Source organism: Caretta caretta, chromosome 11 (genome assembly GCF_965140235.1).
Source record: "Caretta caretta isolate rCarCar2 chromosome 11, rCarCar1.hap1, whole genome shotgun sequence".
Taxonomy (NCBI): domain Eukaryota; kingdom Metazoa; phylum Chordata; order Testudines; family Cheloniidae; genus Caretta; species Caretta caretta.
This window is the reverse complement of record NC_134216.1, coordinates 60,714,863-60,736,352: the sequence shown is the minus strand read 5'-3', so window position 1 is coordinate 60,736,352 and position 21,490 is coordinate 60,714,863. Positions and strand designations below refer to the sequence as shown.

The 21,490-nt window shown below is 41.6% G+C and overlaps 1 protein-coding gene across 1 annotated transcript in view; it reads right to left on the bottom strand.

Annotated features, from left to right (window-relative positions):
• Positions 1–21,490, bottom strand: part of FAM117B (family with sequence similarity 117 member B) — a 91,006-nt gene that overhangs the window by 53,181 nt on the left and 16,335 nt on the right. Inside the window, exon 2 of the mRNA XM_048870357.2 lies at positions 4,764–4,915. Within this exon, the coding sequence (XP_048726314.2) occupies positions 4,764–4,915 (152 nt within the window). The remainder of the gene's footprint in view (positions 1–4,763; positions 4,916–21,490) is intronic.

Here is a 21,490-nt window from a genome sequence, read left to right as displayed (position 1 = left end):
CCCAATGAGGGTTCTGATTTTCTAGACCCTTTAAGGTGCTTTGGCTTGCTGGAGGAAGTTACAGGAGCCAAAATTGGCCTCTTAGGGCTTGTCTTCACTACAGAGCTAAATTAGTGCTGCTGCAATCAATACAGCGGCATCGATTTAGCGAATCTAGTGAAGACATTCTCAATCAATGGGAGAGTGCTCTTCCATCAATTTCTGTACTCCACTCCAACGAGAGGCAGAAGCAACATTGGCAGGAGAGCCTCTCCTGCTGACATAACAGTGTGGATCCCGTGGTATGCAGATCTTAGCTACACTGACTTGAATTACGTTACCAATGTAACTCAAATTGCGTAGTTTATATAGACAAGAATCTGTAGCGAAGACAAGCCCTTAGACACTGGATCCAGAGGGTACAAGACTCAAGGAAAAGCACTTGCAACCTGTTCTGCCTTTTGCAAGCTCTGGGTATGAAACTCCGGCCGACAGAACACCCAGAAGAAAAACGGTACTCCCCGAGCACTTCAGGCACCTAACATGGTCATCCAACGCTGGGAAGACAGCTAGGCATGAAGCACATCTCTTGAACTCCAGTTTCTTCTTTTTCTTCAGTTCCATCATAACCTGGAACTGAACTACTAATTTAAGTTAATTGTCCATACTCAGCACTGAACTACAACCATCCTAAATGATTAGCAAAGAATGGAGAAAAACCTCATATGTGAACAGAACAGAGGGTCCACTTCAGTCTAGCACAGACTATAACAGGGTTAAAAAACAAAACTAGAAAAATTCAGGGAGAATAGGTTCATCAATGGTAATTAGCCAGGATGCGCAGGGATGGTGTCCCTAACCTCTGTTTGCTGGGAACAGGAGGCAGGGAATGGATCACTTGATGATTACCTGTTCTGTTCATTCCCTCTGGGGCACCTGGCATTGGCCATTGTCAGAAGACAGGATACTGGGCTAGATGGATCTTTGGTCTGACCCAGTATGACCGTTCTTATGTAGCCCTCTATCATGTCAGCCACCGTGCATTGCACACTCTTATACAGCCTTGCCCTCAGAACATTTGTTGACACTGAGGAGAAGGGTAAGAGGGGGAGTGCTCTCATGGATATTGCTTCAAGAAATTTTTTTGAAATACTCATTAGAGGGAGAAGAGCCACTCAAAGAGCACCTCCCCCTTTTTTGAACCAAGGGTGATCCAGATCCAGCTAACTATAGATGTAGCATTTCTGCAGAGAGACAGACCGAGAGATACAGAGAATTTCAAGTAGCTAGATCCTAAGCTATAAAGGATCTTAGAGGTCAAAACCAACACTCGGATGATATTGCTTACATGGTTCTGCTAAAAGCACTAGCCAATAAGGCCTCCAGTTTTTACTAATAATGAAGTATCATAGAACAGAATGCATCTATTCTGTGTCTTGATAAACCAAAACTTTTACACCGCATGGTTTTGAAGATTTATTGCACCAAGTGCACTCAAGGGAAAAGCATTCAAGGAAAGTACAATCAAGATAGCCTCATGCTTACAGCAAGTACAGCGGAGTCGCATCATATGAGCATTTAACTTATGTGAATTCAACTATACGCGCTCGGCAAAATAAATAACTTACGGCGGTGGAGTACTGTACAGGAGTCAACGGGAGAGCGCTCTGGGGTCGTTTTATCGTGTCTAGATTAGACGCGATAAATTGACCCCCCCACTGGATTGATCGCTGCCTGCTGGCAGCAGGGGGAGCGTGATTTTAGTGTTTAAAGATACGTATTTTTCGTACAACATGACCCCTAAACGCAAGCCAACTACTTCATCTGGTGCTCAACTGAAGAAACAGCGATCTGTTCCAATGCTGGAGGAAAAACTGGCTGTGTTGGACTTATTGAGAGATGGTATGTCAGTTTCCAACGTGGCATGTAAATATGGCTGCAACAAATCTAGCATCCGGGCCATCAAGATTCGAGAGGGAGAAATTTGTCAAGCCATGACATCAAGTGCTCCAATAACTGCTAAGGTGATGAGCCAGGTGCATGATAAGACTTTAGTGAAGACTGAAAAGGTATTAAACTTATGGCTAGAAGACTTGAACCGTAAACGTGTGCCTATCGATGGCAACACATTACAAGAAAAGGCTCTTAGCCTCTATGCGCTGTTCAAACCTCCCACCGAAGAGGGACAGCCTTCTGATGAGAAGGAATTCAAAGCCAGCCTGTGTTCTTGCAATCAAATAAAAAGGCTTCGGTGACGGCAGCATTATTTCTGGATTGGTTCCACAAGTGTTTCATTCTGGAGGTCAAGCAGTACCTCGAAGAGAAAGGGACTTGACTTTAAAGTGTTGCTGATCATAGACAATGCTCCTGGCCATCCTGAGGCACTCCAGTTTGCGCATAACGACGGTGAAGTTGTCTTTCTCCCTTTTTTATTCTTTCATTCTTCCGTCTCTCCCTCTTTTTGACTATATGTGATTTTTGCCTTACGCGCTGACTTTAGAACCTAACCCCCACGTAAGATGCGACTCCACTGTATCTGGCTAGATGAAATAAAAATGTGACTTACGTGTGAGCAATTGGAGAATAGTTTCTTATGTTCTACATTAAAACAAAACCTACATCTCTGTTGCAAGGGATAAATGAGCTGAAACCACTCAAATGACCAAGTTTTTTTTCCCTCCAAAATACACTTCTCTTTTGTCAAGACTGACACCTAGACACCAGTTCCTACTCAATTACGACATCCCAGAATATGCTATGCTGTGAGAATACGCCCACCACTGAAGCCCACAACAGAGTGTTAGCCCCCTTGAAAATACTACCCTGGAGTGCCAATATGTAAAGAAATTGTAAGGGGATGTTAAGTTTGGAAACTGTAAAGGTAAAATAGTATGTTTAATCTTAGTAATGTTCTAAGTTACTTTCCTGCCTTGATTATTTGTGTCGGAGAAGGGGTGGAAGAAAGTAGGGAGGGATGACAATTCTATATATTCTTCTAAAATTGGGTGAGAGTAGGAGGTTTTAAAAGTTGCTGATCAGAGAATGCTGCTTTCCATTTCTTGCTATAAAGAACATAGAAATATGCCAAAATGTTTAACAATTACAAAATTACCATATATACTCGTTCATAAGCCAAATTTTTTTTAGTAAAAAAGGGAAGCATCAGAGAAGGGGGTAGGCTTATGAACGGGTATAGAGAGGGAGAGGTGGGACGCAGCCTCCCCCTCCCCCCCCCCAACAGATGGGGCAAGGAGAGGCAGCGTAGCCAGCAGAGCCAGAGTCTCTCTACTTCTGGCCATGCTGCTCTCCGCCCAGCCTCTGAAGCAGCCGTGCCGCCTGGTCTGGCCCACCAGAGCAGGCTGTGGCCAGGCCAGAGACATCCTCCCCTGGCCCTCCTCAGATAAGGTGGGAAGGGATGGGATGGAGAGAGTGTGGGGGTCCTGGGCTAGGGGTGGGTAGTCACAGGGGTTACTCCCCTGAACCCAGCTTCTCCCCACCAAAAAGTTTCCCCACCAGTTGCTGTCCCAGCCTGTCAGGGTAAGCAGCTAGGGCACCGGGACACTTTGTTTACTTAGGATTATCTCCGTGACTGGGGACGCTCGAGGTAAGCAAACCATCTCGGCCCACCAGCAGCTTATCCTGATGGCCCAGGAGCCAAAAAGTTTGCCGACCCCTGAATTATAGGGTCAGCTTATGAATGGGTCTTAAAAATTTTCCATTTTTACTTATCCATCTTGGGGGCGGCTGGCTTATAAACAAATCAGCTTATGATAGAGTATATATGGTAAGCAACTCCCTATTTCTAAATGCAAGTGTTTTTGAATGCTGTGTTCAGTACAGAAGCTGACAGTCTACTTCTACAGGTTGGTCTGAATTCATCACAGTGCTGACATCAGTAGCAAAAGACTGGATCATGCTTTTACATTTTGTTACATATTTTTAAAATGGTTTGGTGTACAAATTACTACAAATCCTGTAGGAAAAGCTAGAGAAAATAATTCTAATTCTATGTCATGGTCTAAAGAATATAAAAAATGGTTGCCTTCTTCCTTAACATACAAGCAGCAGTGAGGGATTCTGATGCTCTCTACAGATTCCCTGTTTCATAGGGTTCCTATGGCACTTATTCCCACACAAGCAAGCGTTCAGATATGGTGATTTTTAAATACTTTGCAATTCAGCTAAATCCGCTTAGAATTTCACAGAACAAAAGAAAAGGTACTTCCATAACCTGAGACGTTTCTCTTTGCTGAACATCAAAAGCCTGCTGCCAACCATAAAGGAGTTAATGCTTCTCAAAGGCAAAAAGTCACAAGAATGCCTGATAATGGAAAGTGCTGAGCAACCTATGTATAGGAATCACTACTAGCTGCCTCTATAATTAAGGAGCTATACAAATAAAATGTCATGCAATACCCATGTAATAGTTTAATATTAATATTACCAATATTACTACTATGTATTACCACCAATGTGGTCCTCTAATCTGCACTTGAAGTTTGAGCAATAAAAAACAAGTTTAGATGCATGATGTACTAGTGCCTTTCTGGCTTTAAATGAGTGACAGAGGTAGATTTTCTCTCTTCTGCCCTTTTTTTTGGGGGGGAGGGGGGGGTAAGAGGGCATGTGCAAGGGAACTTGGGAATAAACAGAAAAACAAACTCTCTCCAGGAATTTGGGAAGGGAAGGAAAATTCCAAAGAAGTGAGCTTGGAAAGTGAATGTATACAGAAAAAAAATAAAAGCCTCTTACACTTAAATACACACCTAACAAAACTGTCTTACCTGTGTGGCTTTGTCCCTCATACAGGGAGCAGCCAGTCCATGATTATCACGAGGCCATTGTCCAGCGAGGTAGGGAGCAGCAAGTGTATCCAGTGAGGAAGTACGGCGAATTATACTGGATGGGCTTGATGAAGGCGGTCGTGATTTGTCAACTAGAAAAATCAAAATAATAAAATTTCATGAGCAAAGTGTGTGTATCAAGTACAAGTAAAATTCAATAAAGCAAATTTTCAGTTAGCCATACTGGAAATAGAATTGCTATGTATTCGGTACAGAGCGCACACAAACGCAAAATGTGTGCGTGCGCTGTACTATACACTACTAGCTGCCTCTATAATTAAGGAGCTATGAGTGACCACTTGAAAATTAAGCTCAGAATTTGCTTTTTTTGTTGCTGTACTTGTTTGTTCATGATTACATTGCTCTCATGAAATGTGTTTTCAAAGTTTCCCTACAAAAGCACAGACGAAGTAATTACCAATATTAGGGCGTTTTTGTTGGTTTTTTGCTGTGACTTTTAAGTACTACCAAAATTTATGCCCAATTTAACATTGGATTTATTTTTAAAGCCCAGGCTGTTGATCCATATGCCAACTACTGCATAGTTTATTTCCACAGTGATCAACAAAACTGAGCTTATACTACTAAGCAGAAAACAGCCATCCTGATGGACAGTTATGCATGAGGCTGCTTATGACTTTGGACTACGCCTATGGTAACCTGGCAAAAAAAGAAGAAATGCACATGATCAGAGTTCAGAATGAGACACTTCATAGATGTAAAGATAAAGAGTTAATATTTTAGCTGCTAGACATTTCAGTGTGCAAAATATTTAGATTTGTTTTCCTAATATTGGAAGAACAAGTAATTTAGACTCAAAATGCGATCTACCTATAATATGGTTTTAAAATAATGCATAGAATGTTTGTCCTCCATACAGAGAATAAATGGGGTAGTCTCAGAAAACAGGTTACCAACAGCTTGTTCTTAGAGAGGCACCACTGTGCATTCAGACTTGTGGAATACAGTCAAGTTGTGAAACAGCACTGAAAAGCAGTACAGGAGGGAAAGATGTGTGGGTACATGAGCATTCTGAAGCATAAGTGAAGTCCTCACCCTACTCTATATAAAGGAGTGCACCCTCCCAAATGCCTCTGTTTCTTCTCTCTAAGGACAGGATCCTGGATTATATACAAATCCTAAGTAGGGGGTAGGTGTGTGGTTAGTGTGACTACACAGAAGCAGTTCCCAAAGAACAGTTACTGATAAGTAACCTTTTTCTTCTTGGAGGTCCTCTGTGCATTTCTACTTGTCGGAGATTAGCAAGTCACACTATCAGGTGGATGGTGGGAAAGCGGAAGTAGGGTGGTACGCTCCAATACGCAGTACCGGCAAGAGATTTTTTTTAGCAGGTACGGGGTACTGGAAAGAGTTGGGGAGGCTAGCCCCCCCCCCCCCCCCTCTGGAGGGGGTAGAGCTGCACCCTGCTCCTTAAAGGAGCAGAACGTGGCTAGGGAGGGCATTCATTCTTTATATGGATTTAGCAGCACAATACATATGCTAACAGAATTAAACAAAGGCTTTGTTTACGTTTGTTAGCATACGTATTGTGCTGTTAAGTCGGTCAGGAGTCCTCAAGAGGGGAGGAGTGGGGGGGACAGAAGGTGTTTAAAAAATGTTTTTGATTCCTGCTCCAGCCTCTGGACTATGAACATATACTGATGGGAGCATTCTAACCAAGGAACTGAGGACTTTAAGGTAATCTGGAGCCTTCATACGTCCCTGATCCTTTGCAGATGGACTTATGAGTTGGATATGGTACAGAGACTGTTCTAGCCTCACTGATTGCTGACTTCTTCCTTGCATTGGACAAAGATCAGATGTCTGCTGACTTTCTCACATGAGTCAGCAGCTTTTGAGGCCTGCAATATAAGCAACATATCCCTTGTTTGAGTGGTTTTGTTCTTTCCTCTGCAAATGTCAAAGCCTGTTCCCACTGAACTCAACAGCAAAACATTTTTTTTTTTTAATTCAAAGAATTTAAACTGGGTTAAGGGAAGCTCTAGACCACAGGACATGAAGGCAAATGCAGCTTGCTCTCAGAGGTGGCAAAGTAACTTAGGCTGTTCAGGATGCATTCCCTTATACAGAATAGAGTGATGCCTTCATCTTTACACAAGAAACACTTATGGCACCACCTCCCCCCAAACCAACAGCCACAACTTTGCAAGGTACTTCTGCAGCTTATCAGGAGTACCACCACAAGTGTAAACGCACAGAGGGCATTGAAAAAGAACAAGAAACTACTTAGGAGTTATCCTTTATACAGGTTTTTTTGTACATTTTTCAAGAGCGTATATAAAAAAGCCCTATCCATTTCAGATAAAAAGGATCTAGGAAGAGGAAAACCGAACAAGTTTTCAATAGCTCTCTAGAAAGCAACATTTACACAGTACATATATGAAAGGATCACTGTCAACTCCGTTGCTTTTTAGAAGAAAAAATATATGTAATTAGTTATGCAGTTCTACAGACAACTGATTAGTATTTTAAATAAACTTTTGCCTTTTCTGTTTCCATCTATGCAAATATCTTCTGTTTAGTGTAGAGTTTATCAATTTAAATACAGTGCAAGTATATTTTAGCATGATGGGATTACTAGCTTTTACTGGAATACAAAAAACATTATAACAATGTTACAATTATATATGTCATCAAGAAGGATTTCAAAGCTCATTACAAGTCATGTATACTAAGGAAATCTTTTGCCTGAAATGTAGCCACCTCTGGAATGGAATGCACCAGTTGCCTGGCTGCAAATAACATTTAGTTTAGAACAGGAATTGCTGAACTAAAGTTTAAAGAGGAATTTAGATAAACAGTAAGTACGCTAACTGAAAATTGGACTGGATTTCTGCAGAGCTGAAGTGGCAGAACTTTATGAGAAAGGAAAGTGTGACATATAAGAGTAAGGACAGACACACCAGCAATCAGGACTCTTGGGTTCTAATCCCAGTTGGCCATGGACCTGCTGTGTTGCCTTGCCCAAGTCACTTAATCTTACATTACCCATCTGTAAAATTCAATACAGCAGTTAATCCATCTCACAAAGCTACTGAAAAGCTTAATGTTGCTAAAATATTTTGAGATTCTCAGATGAGAGGTGCTATATACCTGGAAGTTTTATTACTCTTGAGGGAAGTACCATATAATCTCTGAAAGTTTTAAGTGGCCTGCATGTATGTTTTACATCTCAAAAACATGGTACTTCAAAACTGAAAATGCCATAACTAAGGCTGCAAGTCTTTCACGGAGGTCACAGATTCTGTGACCTTCGTAACTTCTGCAGCAGCTGGTGCTGGCTTGCCCCGGGCCATCAATAGCAGTTTGGGTGTGTGGGAGGGGGCTAGGGGCAGGAGTCTGGAGGGTGCAGGTGGTGTGCTTATCTGGGGTGGTGGGCCCTCCTGCAGCTTCTAGGTAGCAGAGGGGGGTCTCTACATCATGCACCGCTCGCAGGCCCCACCCCCGGAGCTCCCATTGGCTGCAGTTCCCGGCTGATTACTAAAAAATACCCAAAAAGAAAAGGAGTACTAGTGGCACTTAGAGACTAACCAATTTATTTGAGCATAAGCTTTCGTGAGCTACAGCTCACTTCATCGTGACTAAAACATAGCCTTAGCCATAACACCTTTATTTGTGACTTGATACATATTAATACCTATAGTTCAAAAGTATGCTCAAAATGCACCAAATAATCTGTAGAAAATTTACATTAGAAAAGCTTGTTGGAAACCTTGAAAGGAATAATCTGAGTGCAGGACAATGTGTTGCTAATTTAGTGTCTTTATTCTGTGAATGAAGTAGAGAATCAAAATTGAGCAGCATTGATTTGAGAGCAGATTTCAAATATTTGTACAAGCATTCCCTCCCCCTTTAAGGTTTATTTCCTTTTTTTAAAATTATAAACAAAAAGAACCAAGTCTGATGACAATTTATTTCTCTTTCCTACTTTTCTCTTAAGCACACATTACATAAATTGAAAGGGTTCATCAGCTACCACAATTTGGTATCACTCCAAGGTATGGTACAGGAGAGATCTGGAAAGGGACATATATGATAATTTTGCTAGTCTAATTTGAGAAACAAAGTGTTCACTTACATTTCAAAAAGAATTTTTGAAAAGTAACCTTTTCCCTGTCTATATTACATCCAGAATGGTCTGCCAACATATACAGTTTGTGTGAAATTTACCAAGATATTTTCTTTTCAAACTGATTAATATTTATTTTAAGTAGAGCTGTCAATTAATTGCAGTTAACTCACATGATTAACTCAAAAAAATCAATCACAATTAATTGCACTTATAACAATAGAATACCAATTGAAATGTATTCAATATTTTTGGATGTTTTTCTACATTTTCAATATTGATTTCAATTACAACACAGAATACAAAGTGCACAATGCTCACTTTATATTATTTTTTATTACAAATATATGCAGTGTAAAAATGATAAATGAAATAGTATTTTTCAATTCACCTCATGCAAGTACTGAAGTGCAATCTTTATCGTGAAAGCGTAACTTACAAATGCAAGTTTTTTTTTGGTTTTTTTGGTTACGTAACTGCACTCAAAAAACAAAACTATGTAAAACTTCAGAGCCAACAAGTCCACTCAGTCCTACTTCTTGTTCAGCCAGTCGCTAAAACAAACAAGTTTGTTTACATTGACAGGAGATACTGTTGCCTACTTCTTATTTATAGAACAGGTGTTCACATAGCACTTTTGTAGCCGGCATTGCAAGGTATTTACATGCCAGATATGCTAAACATTTGTACGCCCCTTCATGCTTTGGCCACTATTCCAGAGGACATGCTTCCATGTTGATGTTTGTTAAAAAAAAAAATGCATCAATTAAATTTGTGACTGTACTCCTTGGGGGGAGAACTGTATGCCTCCTGCTCTGTTTTACTCACATTCTGCACATATTTCACGTTATAGCAGTATCGGATGATGACCCAGCACATGGTCATTTTACAAACACTTTCATAGCAGATTTGACAAAACACAAAGAAGGTACCGATGTGAAATTTCTAAATATAGCTACAGCACTCGACCCAAAGTTTAAGAATCTGAAGTGCTGTCCAAAATCTGAGAGGGACGATGTGTTGAGCATGCTTTTAGAAGAGCAAAGCTCTGATTTGGAAACTACAGAACCACCAAAAAATAAAATCAACCTTCTGCTGGTGGCATCTGATTCAGATGATGAAAATGAACATGCGTCAGTCCACACTGCTTTGGATCGTTATCAAGCAGAACCCATCATCAGCATGGAAGCATGCCCTCTGGAATGGTGGTTGAAGCATGAAGGGACATATGAATCCTTAGCACCACTGGCACGTAAAAATCTTGCGACGCCATCTACAACAGTGCCATGCGAATGCCTGTTCTCACTTTCAGGTGCCATTGTAAACAAGAAGCAGATAGCATTATCTCCTGAAAATTGTAGCCAACCTTGTTTGTCTGAGTGATTGGCTGACCAAGAGGTAGGACTTGTAGGCTCTAAAGTTTTACATTGTTTTATTTTTGAATGCAGTTTTTTTTGTACATAATTTTACATTTGTAAGTTCAACTTTCATGATAAAGAGACTGCACTACAGTACTTGTATGAGATGAACTGAAAAATAATTTGTTTTTTACAGTGCAAATATTTGTAATAAAAAGTAAAGTGAGCATTCTTCACTTTGTATTCTATGTTGTAATTAAAATTAATATATTTGAAAATGTAGTAAACATCCAAAAATATTTTAAATAAATGGTATTCTATTGTTGTTTAACAGCACTATTAATCAAGATTAATTTTTTTCAAATCGCTTGACAGCCCTAATTTTAAGTAAAATATTTGTGTAGAAACAGCTTCCAACAGCATTCGGGGGCTGGGGGGGGGGGGAGGGAGGGAGAAGAGAAGAGAGGGAGGGGAAAAAAATCCCAACCCCCACCCCCAAAGAGCCAAAAGATTTAAAATTAGACTAATGTAGAACATGAAAGTAACACAGGAAAGGAGGAATACGGGTTAAATCAAAAATAACTGAAGTTGTACAGTGAGTGATTCATACAAATTCTGTATTTTTAAGTAGCAATTTGCATAAGGTGACTGTGGAAATGAAAAAAATAGGTAGTACATGAACTTAAGTTGATAGAAAACCAGGCAAAAATAGGGGATTTTGAGGAGGGATATGAAGGAAGCGAGGATGCCTGCAAGACAGAAAGAAAGAGGTTGTTCCAAGTTAGGCTGCAGCATGTAGGAAAACACAAGGTTAAAGTAGAAAGGTCAGCCTACATCATTGAGTTGACTCTGTGTAATGAAGGCCATAAAATTTTGTCCAGTAATTCCCACATTAAGCCTATCTGTAAGAGAATGCAAAGAAGCAAGGTGAATGGCTAGAACACAGGAGACAAGGAGAGGAGCAACAAGAGAAGAGACAAGATGGAAACAGAAACAGAGCTATGTAGAGGACTACAGACCTCCTGACTATACCAAGATAGAAATGATTATATGAAAAAGGTAGCCATTTTACCAGTAATATTCCTCATACAAATTTATGTGCAACTGTCAAGATATTGACGAATATTGGCCTAAGTTGCTGGGCAGAGGACAAACCCTAAAATCTACACTTTTAGGGTGTTGTATTCATTGCAATTGACACAGCACATGTAGGCCTACCTGAGCTAATTTTAATTGAGCTAGCTTGCTAAAATTAACAGTGTAGCTGCAACAGCTTGGGCAGCAGTATATGCTAGCCACCCAAATACATACCTAAGGTAGCAGGCAGGATTGTTCCTGGATGGCTAGCCTGTACTACCACTTGTGCTGCCATGGCTACACTGCTTTTTTAGCAAGATAGATCAAATCAAAGCTACTTCAGATATGCCTACACACCTTGCAACTGCCCCTCCCAACTACTGTTTAGACATACCCTTAAAGGCAACATAGTAGCAAGTCAGTCTGTTAAAAATGGGGGGAGGGGCGGATATTAGTGAAAAGAGCCTTATTTTCAAGCATCTAACAGTGTTATAGCTAACTGTGTCTCTAAGAAATAATACATATAGTAAGAAGAGTGGGAGTTGTCACTTCTGGTACTTCGCATTTAGCCAGGACAATGGCTAATTAAAGTCAACATTAAAAAATGTGCAAATAAATATCAGTGTAAACTTGGACACCGATATTTAAATCTGAAATTCTTCTCATTAGGAAAGGTGAGAGAAGCCTAATAAGCACAGCTATACTTGCAACACTTTTGAAAAGACTACTTTGGAATTTATCTTTTGAATTACAGAATTGGAATAAACACAATAGGATAATAATATTTGTTATTAATACAGACATTATATACTAAAACTATTTCTAGGAAGAAGTCTGATGACAAGAAAAAGAGTGGTTTATTAATATCAGTAATCACAGAATCATAGAATATCAGGGTTGGAAGGGACCTCAGGAGGTCATCTAGTCCAACCCCCTGCTCAAAGCAGGACCAATCCCCAACTAAATCATCCCAGCCAGGGCTTTGTCAAGCCTGACCTTAAAAATATCTAAGGAAGGAGACTCCACCACCTCCCTAGGTAACGCATTCCAGTGTTTCACCACCCTCCTAGTGAAAAAGTTTTTCCTAATATCCAACCTAAACCTCCCCCACTGCAACTTGAGACCATTACTCCTCATTCTGTCATCAGCTCCCACTGAGAAGAGTCTAGATCCATCCTCTTTGGAACCCCCTTTCAGGTAGTTGAAAGCAGCTATCAAATCCCCCCTCATTCTTCTCTTCTGCAGACTAAACAATCCCAGTTCCCTCAGCCTCTCCTCATAAGTCATGTGTTCTAGTCCCCTAATCATTTTTGTTGCCATCCGCTGGACTCTTTCCAATTTTTTCACATCCTTCTTGTAGTGTGGGGCCCAAAACTGGACACAGTACTCCAGATGAGGCCTCACCAATGTCTAATAGAGGGGAACGATCACATCCCTTGATCTGCTGGCAATGCCCCTACTTATACATCCTAAAATACCATTGGCCTTCTTGGCAACAAGGGCACACTGTTGACTCATATCCAGCTTCTCCTCCACTGTAACCCCTAGGTCCTTTTCTGCAGAACTCAATTTTATTTTTTTTTAAAAACACTTAAAGGGAAAAACTGACCATCATTATTTCTGAATTCCACAGCTGGCTGTTTCAGTTCCACAACCACTATTTAAAAAGTCTCACAAAACTATGTAGTCAAATACCATTTTTCTTGGTGCACTGTACTTTATGTACTACCAAAAATGAACCACCCCATGCTACAGTGATAGGCACACACCCTCTTACTTCAAATTCCTCTCCAAAATCCACTTGTGGAGCCTACAAACATTAATCCCTTTAAAGACAGGCCAGAGCCACCCAAAATTATAAAGTTAACTTTGAACTATCATCTGGTCTCTCAATGTGTTCTTGTCTGATCTCTAGTTTTCAAAATATAATCTCTTTAGTGCAAGGGACCAAGTTTTCCAGTCTTTTGTATAAGACTTCCCAAGTAAACAAGAACAGAATCCTAGAAATCTATGTCTGGAAGGGACCTCAAAAGGTCATCTACTCCCATCCCTCCAAGTTGAGGCAGGATTAAGTACACTTAGGGTATGTCTACACTACGAAATTAGGTTGAATTTATAGAAGTCGGTTTTGTAGAAAGCATTTTTATACAGTCAATTGTGTGTGTCCCCACACAAATGCTCTAAGTGCATGTAGTCGGCGGAGTGTATCCACAGTACCGAGGCAACCGTTGACTTCCGGAGCGTTGCACTGTGGGTTGCTATCCCACAGTTCCTGCAGTCTCCGCCGCCCATTTGAATTCTGGGTAGAAATCCCAGTGCCTGATGGGGCTAAACCATTGTCGCGGGTAGTTCTGGGTACATATCATCAGGCCCCCCTTCCCTCCCTCCTTGCGTGAAAGCAAGGGTAGACAATCGTTTTGCGCCTTTTTTCTTGAGTTACCTGTGCAGACGCCATACCATGGCAAGCATGGAGCCCGCTCAGCTATCCGTCATCATATGTCTACTGGGTGCTGGCAGACATGGTACTGCATTGCTACACAGCAGCAGTTTATTGCCTTTTGGCAGCAGATAGTGCAGTATGACTGGTAGCCGTTGTCGACGTAGTCCTGGGTGCTCTTTTAACCGACCTCGATGAGGTCAGGGGCGCCTGGCCAAACATGGGAGGGACTCATCCAGGTCATTTCCCTTTTAAGTTTAGTCTCATGGCGATTGAGTCCCATCGGCAGTGCACTGTCTTTTAATCAGCAGCCAGCAGAAGACAATGGTCAGTAGTCATACTGCACCGTCTTCTGCCGATCACCCACGAGATGACGATGGCTAGTGGTCGTACTGCACAGTCTGCTGCCAGCAAGATGTATAAAGATAAAGGAAGTGGATCAAAACAAGAAATAGACCAGATTTGTTTTGTATTCATTTTCTCCTCCCTCCCTCCGTGAAAACAGCAGCATGCTAAACCCAGTTTTGAGTTCTATCCTTAAGGGGGCCATTCAGTTTCTTGCAAAACCACCCCCTTTGTTGATTTTAATTCCCTGTCAGCCAACCCCGTAAGCCATGTCGTCAGTCGCCCCTCCCTCCGTCAGGGCAATGGCAGACAATCATTCCACGCCTTTTTTCTGTGCAGACGCCATACCACGGCAAGCATGGAGCCTGCTCAGATCACTTTGGCAATTAGGAGCACACTAAAAACCACAGGCATTATCCAGCAGTATATGCAACACCAGAACCTGGCAAAGCGAAACTGGGCAAGTAGGCGATGTCAGTGCGGTGACGAGAGTGATGAGGACATGGACACAGACTGCTCTCAAAGCACGGGCCCTGACAATGTGGGCATCATGGTGCTAATGGGGCAGGTTCATGCGGTGGAACGCCAATTCTGGGCTCGAGAAACAAGCACAGACTGGTGGGACCGCATAGTGTTGCGGGTCTGGGATGATTCCCAGTGGCTGCGAAACTTTCGCATACATAAGGGCACTTTCATGGAACTTTGTGACTTGCTTTCCCCTGCCCTGAGGCGCAAGAATACCAAGTTGAGAGCAGCCCTCACAGTTGAGAAGCGAGTGGCGATAGCCCTGTGGAAGCTTGCAACGCCAGACAGCTACCGGTCAGATGGGAATCAATTTGGAGTGGGCAAATCTACTGTGGGGGCTGCTGTGATGCAAGTAGCCCACGCGATCAAAGATCTGCTGATATCAAGGGTAGTGACCCTGGGAAATGTGCAGGTCATAGTGGATGGCTTTGCTGCAATGGGATTGCCTAACTGTGGTGGGGCCATAGACTGAACCCATATCCCTATCTTGGCACCGGAGCACCAAGCCGGCGAGTACATAAACCGCAAGGGGTACTTTTCAATTGTGTTGCAAGCACTGGTGGATCACAAGGGACGTTTCACCAACATCAACGTGGGATGGCCGGGAAAGGTACATGACGCTCGCATCTTCAGAAACTCTTGTCTGTTTCAAAAGCTGCAGGAAGGGACTTTATTCCCAGACCAGAAAATAACTGTTGGGGATGTTGAAATGCCTATAGTTATCCTTGGGGACCCAGCCTACCCCTTAATGCCATGGCTCATGAAGCCGTACACAGGCACCCTGGACAGTAGTCAGGAGCTGTTCAACTACAGGCTGAGCAAGTGCAGAATGGTGGTAGAATGTGCATTTGGAAGTTTAAAAGCACACTGGGGCAGTTTACTGACTCTGTTAGACCTCAGCGAAACCAATATTCCCACTGTTATTACTGCTTGCTGTGCGCTCCATAATATCTGAGAGTGTAAGGGGGAGACATTTATGGCAGGGTGGGAGGTTGAGGTAAATCGCCTGGCTTCTGGTTATGCACAGCCAGGCACCAGGGTGGTTAGAAGAACACAGGACTTAAGTAAATTGCTACAAAATAAATGCTATGCTATTCTGCTATTCTTCATTTTGTTGAGTAAACAAGAAAATGTATCATCAGTTGTTTAAAAACAGAAATATCCTATCAGCTATGACAGCTGGGGTCCTCTAAGTTTTCTGTAGCATAAACCACATTTTAGTAGGAACATTGCAGTTGGGAGGAGAGGTGGTCCATGAGACAATCAGATAACATTCTGTTATTACTACAGCAACAATTGCTTGCACGGAAAATATCAGGAGTGTGTTTGCACTTAAAAAAAAACCCCACAAGCTAAAAATGCTATCATTTAGCAATCGAAAATGAAAACTAGCTTCATGTGATTAGCCCTCTAACCATGATCCACAGATCAGTTCAGGAACCTCCAACTCCACCAGTGCTCTATTCTTAATGACATTCAATAAAACCTAGAGAAGGTCTGTCCTGAACGTGTCCCAAAGACAAATTGCAAAAAGACACCCCACATGCATGTAAGGGTTTGAAGAGGGGGGTTTTCTGAATCAAACAAATTAACTAAATATTATTATGCACCACGCCATAGTGTTTTGCTGGTGCTGTATTCTAAAGAAGAGAAGCTGAATCATCAAAAAGGTTCTTTCCAGTATTCTCTGCAATCACAGTAGCTTTGCCCATATTACAGGGAATTGACACGTTAAAACGTGGTCAGACTAGCTGCCTTGTCAGACTCCTCAGGATCACACACAAAATTGCTCCCAACAATTTAGACAAGATTTGTATCCAGCAAGGCTTAACCACAGCACCAGTCTCCATGGTATCACTGTGCTCCATGTTAGGGCCAGGGTGGACCAATAAATAAAAAAATTAAATTGCTAGCATATTTGGCCCTAACACTCCTCACATTACCATCCCACACAGCATCATCACTGCTGAGAGGGCCAGTCTGAATCACTTTTTGCATTCCAGCCTACATTAACAGGGGTTCTCAAACTTTTTCTTTCTGAGCCGAGCCCACCCCACCCCCGCACTATAAAAATTCCATGGCCCACTTGTGCCCCAATAACTGGTTTTCTGAATACAAGAGCCAGAAACGGCATTACCGGGTAGCAAGCAGGGAAATTGCCTGGGGCCCCATGTCACAGGGGCCCCAGCGAAGATACATTGCTCAGGGTTTGGTTTCAGCTTTCTGCCCTGGACCCCAGCAAGTCTAACGCTGGCCCTGCTTTGTGGGCCCCTGAAACCTGCTCCCCCCCTCCCTCCCTGAGAGTGGGCCCCAGACCCATAGATGAGAACCACCGCATTAGGTGATTCTCCAAGAAAACATGTAATAGTTGTACATTCAACCTGGCTCTCAGTACTATCAAAGTGGTCAGTTACATTTAACATTATAGCGCAAGGTAAAAAAGCACCATCTTCGGTCAACAGTGGACCAGAATACACATTCATTTACAACTCTTTATTAGAGAGGTTACACTTGCCCCTAAAGTGATATAAGAAATGTCATTTTTATCGGAGAAATGGCTATCCGATTCATATCTAAATAAAGATCTAAATATTTTTCAAAGTTTTTCTTCCTCTTCAGTAAAGGTCCTCTATAAGAGGAGAAAGCCAAAGGGAGCTAAAAATCAACAATCCAAGTTTGGTCAGTTACCTTACCAGTAAAAATCAATAACTGCTTCAAAAGAGAGCACTGGAAACCATCACTGATACCACCAGCCCCCCCCACACTATAACAGACCAAATGATAATTGAAAGAATTATTTTGTTAGTTATTTAAATCTAAGCTAAGCAGCTGTGCATCTCTAATAAAATTTAGACATCAGATCCTAAAAAGTGTTAGTGTGAATATTTCCCTAGACTTCCTATTGCCCCCAAATATACCATAATGTTGAATTTTATTAAATTGCTAGTTAGATGGGGTGGAATGGAGTTGACATTGAAATATATTTTTAATAATCACTCAGAAACCTACTCTTAAGAATAGACTGAGACCATCACCAAATTATTAAAATCCTGCCTTAATACAATCAGCCAAGTCTACCATTTAACCCCTCTGCTTGTTTCAAAGTGCAAATTTTAATTTCAGTCAACTATTCATGGTATTCTCGTAGTATTTTCCTCTACAGTTTCCCATGCTATATTACTTGCTCATCTGTTAGTTTCCCTTGATGTGACCTACTTAACAAGAGATCCACTTCCATCAAGACAACAATTACAACAGCTGTGCTGATGAAAAACAATAGAGTTATTTCAATGAACAGAAGAGAATTAGGTCTGTTTTAATTATCTTAATTATTAACCCTTCCACCTCCTACAACGAAATCTATTTTCCAACAAAGTGTTCCTGCAACTAATTTTCAATTAGGAAAAGCAAAAATCAATAAAGCGTACAGGATGTTGTGTAGGCCTATGGGGAAATGCAAGTAATCTCTTTCATTACCTGTACATACATATTTTGAGGCAGGCAAGGAGCCTAACATAACTAACTTAACAGAACAAAGCTAGAGTAACAAACTACTTCAGATAGCTGAAGTCATTTTTAAGTGAAAGTACTTAAGTTCTATAATTTAGACCCATCACTGCAAATGGGAGTATTTCATGAATTCTTTCATAAGAGAACGAACAATGACTCCCATAAGAAGTATAATTCAAGCTGTCTCCTGGAGGGGGTGGTGGGGGAGAAGGGTAAGAAGGAGAAGGAAGGTTTTCTTCCTATAGGGACATCACACAAGTTAAAGCAAACCTCAAACTTCAAATTCACAACAGTGGATAGGTGATAGTTCTTTTGTTTCTAATAATCCAAAATCCTGTCCTCTGGTAGGAGCATGCCCAAAATTTGCACTTTACAAATGCAAGTTTTACAAATCCCAAGAAACCAGATTTTTTGTTTTAATACCAATTTTAAAAAGTTTTAAAAAACAAATATGCATTATCCTGAACTCTTTGTAGCATGGAACCAGATAATGAAGTTATAAACAATAAATGAAATTAGCTTCAGTTTTGGGGGGTTTTTTTGGGAGGGGGTAGGGAGGAGGAGGCAGGAAGAGAGATGGGCGCAGGTGGGATTCTGGCTCCGGCTAGGTAGCCTGTCTAGCAAGAAGGGCTCAAATATTATATCAAGATCCCAGCTCAGATACATTTCAAAGTTGGCGAAAGGTACTGCATCCACTTAAAAAACTAAAAGCCACTGAAAGTAGCAAAGAATTGAGTACCTGTTCAGTTTTACACCAAGCTGACTTCCCTATTATGTCTGTTCTATCTGAACATATAAAAACTTACCTAGTGACTGACTAACTTAACTGGATTATTTTTTCTGCTTCAGATTACACTTTATTAACTTTAAATACGTATATCAGTGTTCATTACAAGGCTGAATGTAAGTGACCTAGTATGAGAGAGAAAGGAATACCTGATCCCAAATTGGTATCATGGGAGTGAATTGTCTGTGGAAATGATTTATTTAAACAGTGTATCGGCAATATTAAGTACCTTTGCTTCTCTATTTGTGTTGCAGAGTTAATGAAACATTTGACAACATCCCTAACTGGATATATCAACACAAACCATTGGTTTGTGGATTATACAAGGTATATGTTAGCACAGCACCAAAGATACTAGATGAGCTGCAGTGAAACCCTGTTGTATTGTAACAACTTGAGGGCACTAACTCAATTTAAAAAAAACAAAAAACTGGCAATGGCAGGAGCCCCCATTGTGTCATCATGCCCTACCACTGGGGGTCTTCAAAACTTGGCAGCTTGACATTCTATATCCTGGAATTATGAGACACTGTCCTCCACCCCACACGATGTCTTGAATGTAATTATACCTGCTATTAGCCACTGGATTGTGGAGGACAGTGTCCAGCTCCACTCGAAGATGGGGAATCCACTGAGATGGTGTTAACTGACATTCCCCATTTTTCACAAAACTGTGGCTCTGCAACTCCTTAACTCAAGAGTGCAATCTATGACCCTGACACTGGATGAGGCTTGGATAAAGAGGTTGCCCAACTTGGGATAGACATGCCCGCCCACCCCTGCCCTTTCTGTCTTAGAGCTGCTATTAACACTTTCATACAAACTTGCGGTTTGTGCTGTTGCTAAACCTCAGGGCAAGTACCTGTACTGGTAGAATTATGCTCTAAGAGCAAAAGTATAGGAAGCATTTGTGAAATTGTCCAATTGGGAGATGGAGAACGTATCTTTCAAATATACTTGTGTCATGAAGCCCTTTCAAATATACTTGTGTATCATGAAGCCCTGTATATTGATTACAGCTAGTGTACATTTGAAGATCTGCCTTGAATTTATTTCTTCATAGAGCTGTTGAGATACAAGCTGTTCTACAACTGCTCTGTAGCCAACTTTTATTGGACTAGAAACAATATGGAGTAAATGCCCTGTTTCCTCTGTAGGGACGGGATAGGTTCCATTGCTCCCAATCATGGGAGAGTTAGGATGACTGTCTGCATGTCCTGACTCCTCCTCTTCCTCAAAAAAAGAGCCCTTAAAAAAAAAGTCTAAGTCGGAGAGAAACCTTGCAATACTCCTTACCCATATTAGTATTGCTTGTGAAAGCATGCAGGGAGCACTTAGATTCAGATGACAAGTTCATTTTGGTTTATTTCTTTATATTGTTGGCTCTGATAGTGGTCACGTCCGAAGGAGAGGGCTGAGATGATGCCTGTCTAGACTTGGCTACCTTTGAACAGCCTGTATAGTGAAAGGGCCACTCTAAGGTAAACAAAAACAACACAACAAAACCTCTCAGAAGTGACAAGTCCCTGACCACCAAGGAAACAGGCATACTTATCTTTGTTAGTGATGCCAGAATAAACTTTGACTGGTGTACACTGAGGAACCTTCTACCCTTATAAAATGGTGGCTTGAGGAAGGAAGGGATGACAAATATTGGGGACCAAAAGGCATCTAAAACCCTGCCAGTTCTTCTACACCTGGGCTGCTGTTCCTCCCCTTATTCAATAGGGATCTGCAAGGGGAATGAGGTGGAGGGGGTGGTGAGGGCCTGGCAACCTGCAGAAGAAGATGGGAACAATAATCTGGACATTAGAGCATGGTGACCCACAGCAGCAAGAAGGAATTGCAACCCAATTCTATAGAAGTCTTAGGTGTGGCAGGAAAAACTTATCCCACTACTATACTTTCCCACAGAGGGAAGATATAGTCATAGGTTGCCTTGGGTATCTGTGGTTATCATAAGAATAGTTTACAATACTCAATATGCTCTTGATTGGAAGTCTATCCTCTGTCCCCCCCCCCCCAGTATATTTTAACTATCTGATTTGGAGTGCTGGCCTTCCTCCCCTAAGGGAGAATTCCCTTGGGGGAGGCGGCAGGGTAGAACACCCCGGACAAATTGACAAATGTCTACAGCCTGGGTCTTTTCTGCACTGATTTGCCATAAAGCATCTATAATGACCATGCTGTCCAGTGAGGAGGCACAGAAGAGAATGCCCACGCATACCTGGCAGGGATATCACATCACTTTGGCAGGAACACTCACTATGGTGTTCATGGACTGCTGGTTTAGCGAATACACTGTTTGAAGCCACACCTGTAGGCACCGAAGATGGTGCCAGGCATATGGTGTGACGTAAATCACAAAGCCATATGACCAAGGAGAGACAGGAAATCTTGATAGGTACTTAAGGACTGCTTATGATCTGGTCTATGTCTGAAACCTGTCCCTTTGCAAGTAAGCCCTTTCTGTGACTGAATTTAAACTAGTCTGCATAGGAGTGAGGATGAACTTTTTGGTGTTTACGCTGACCCCCA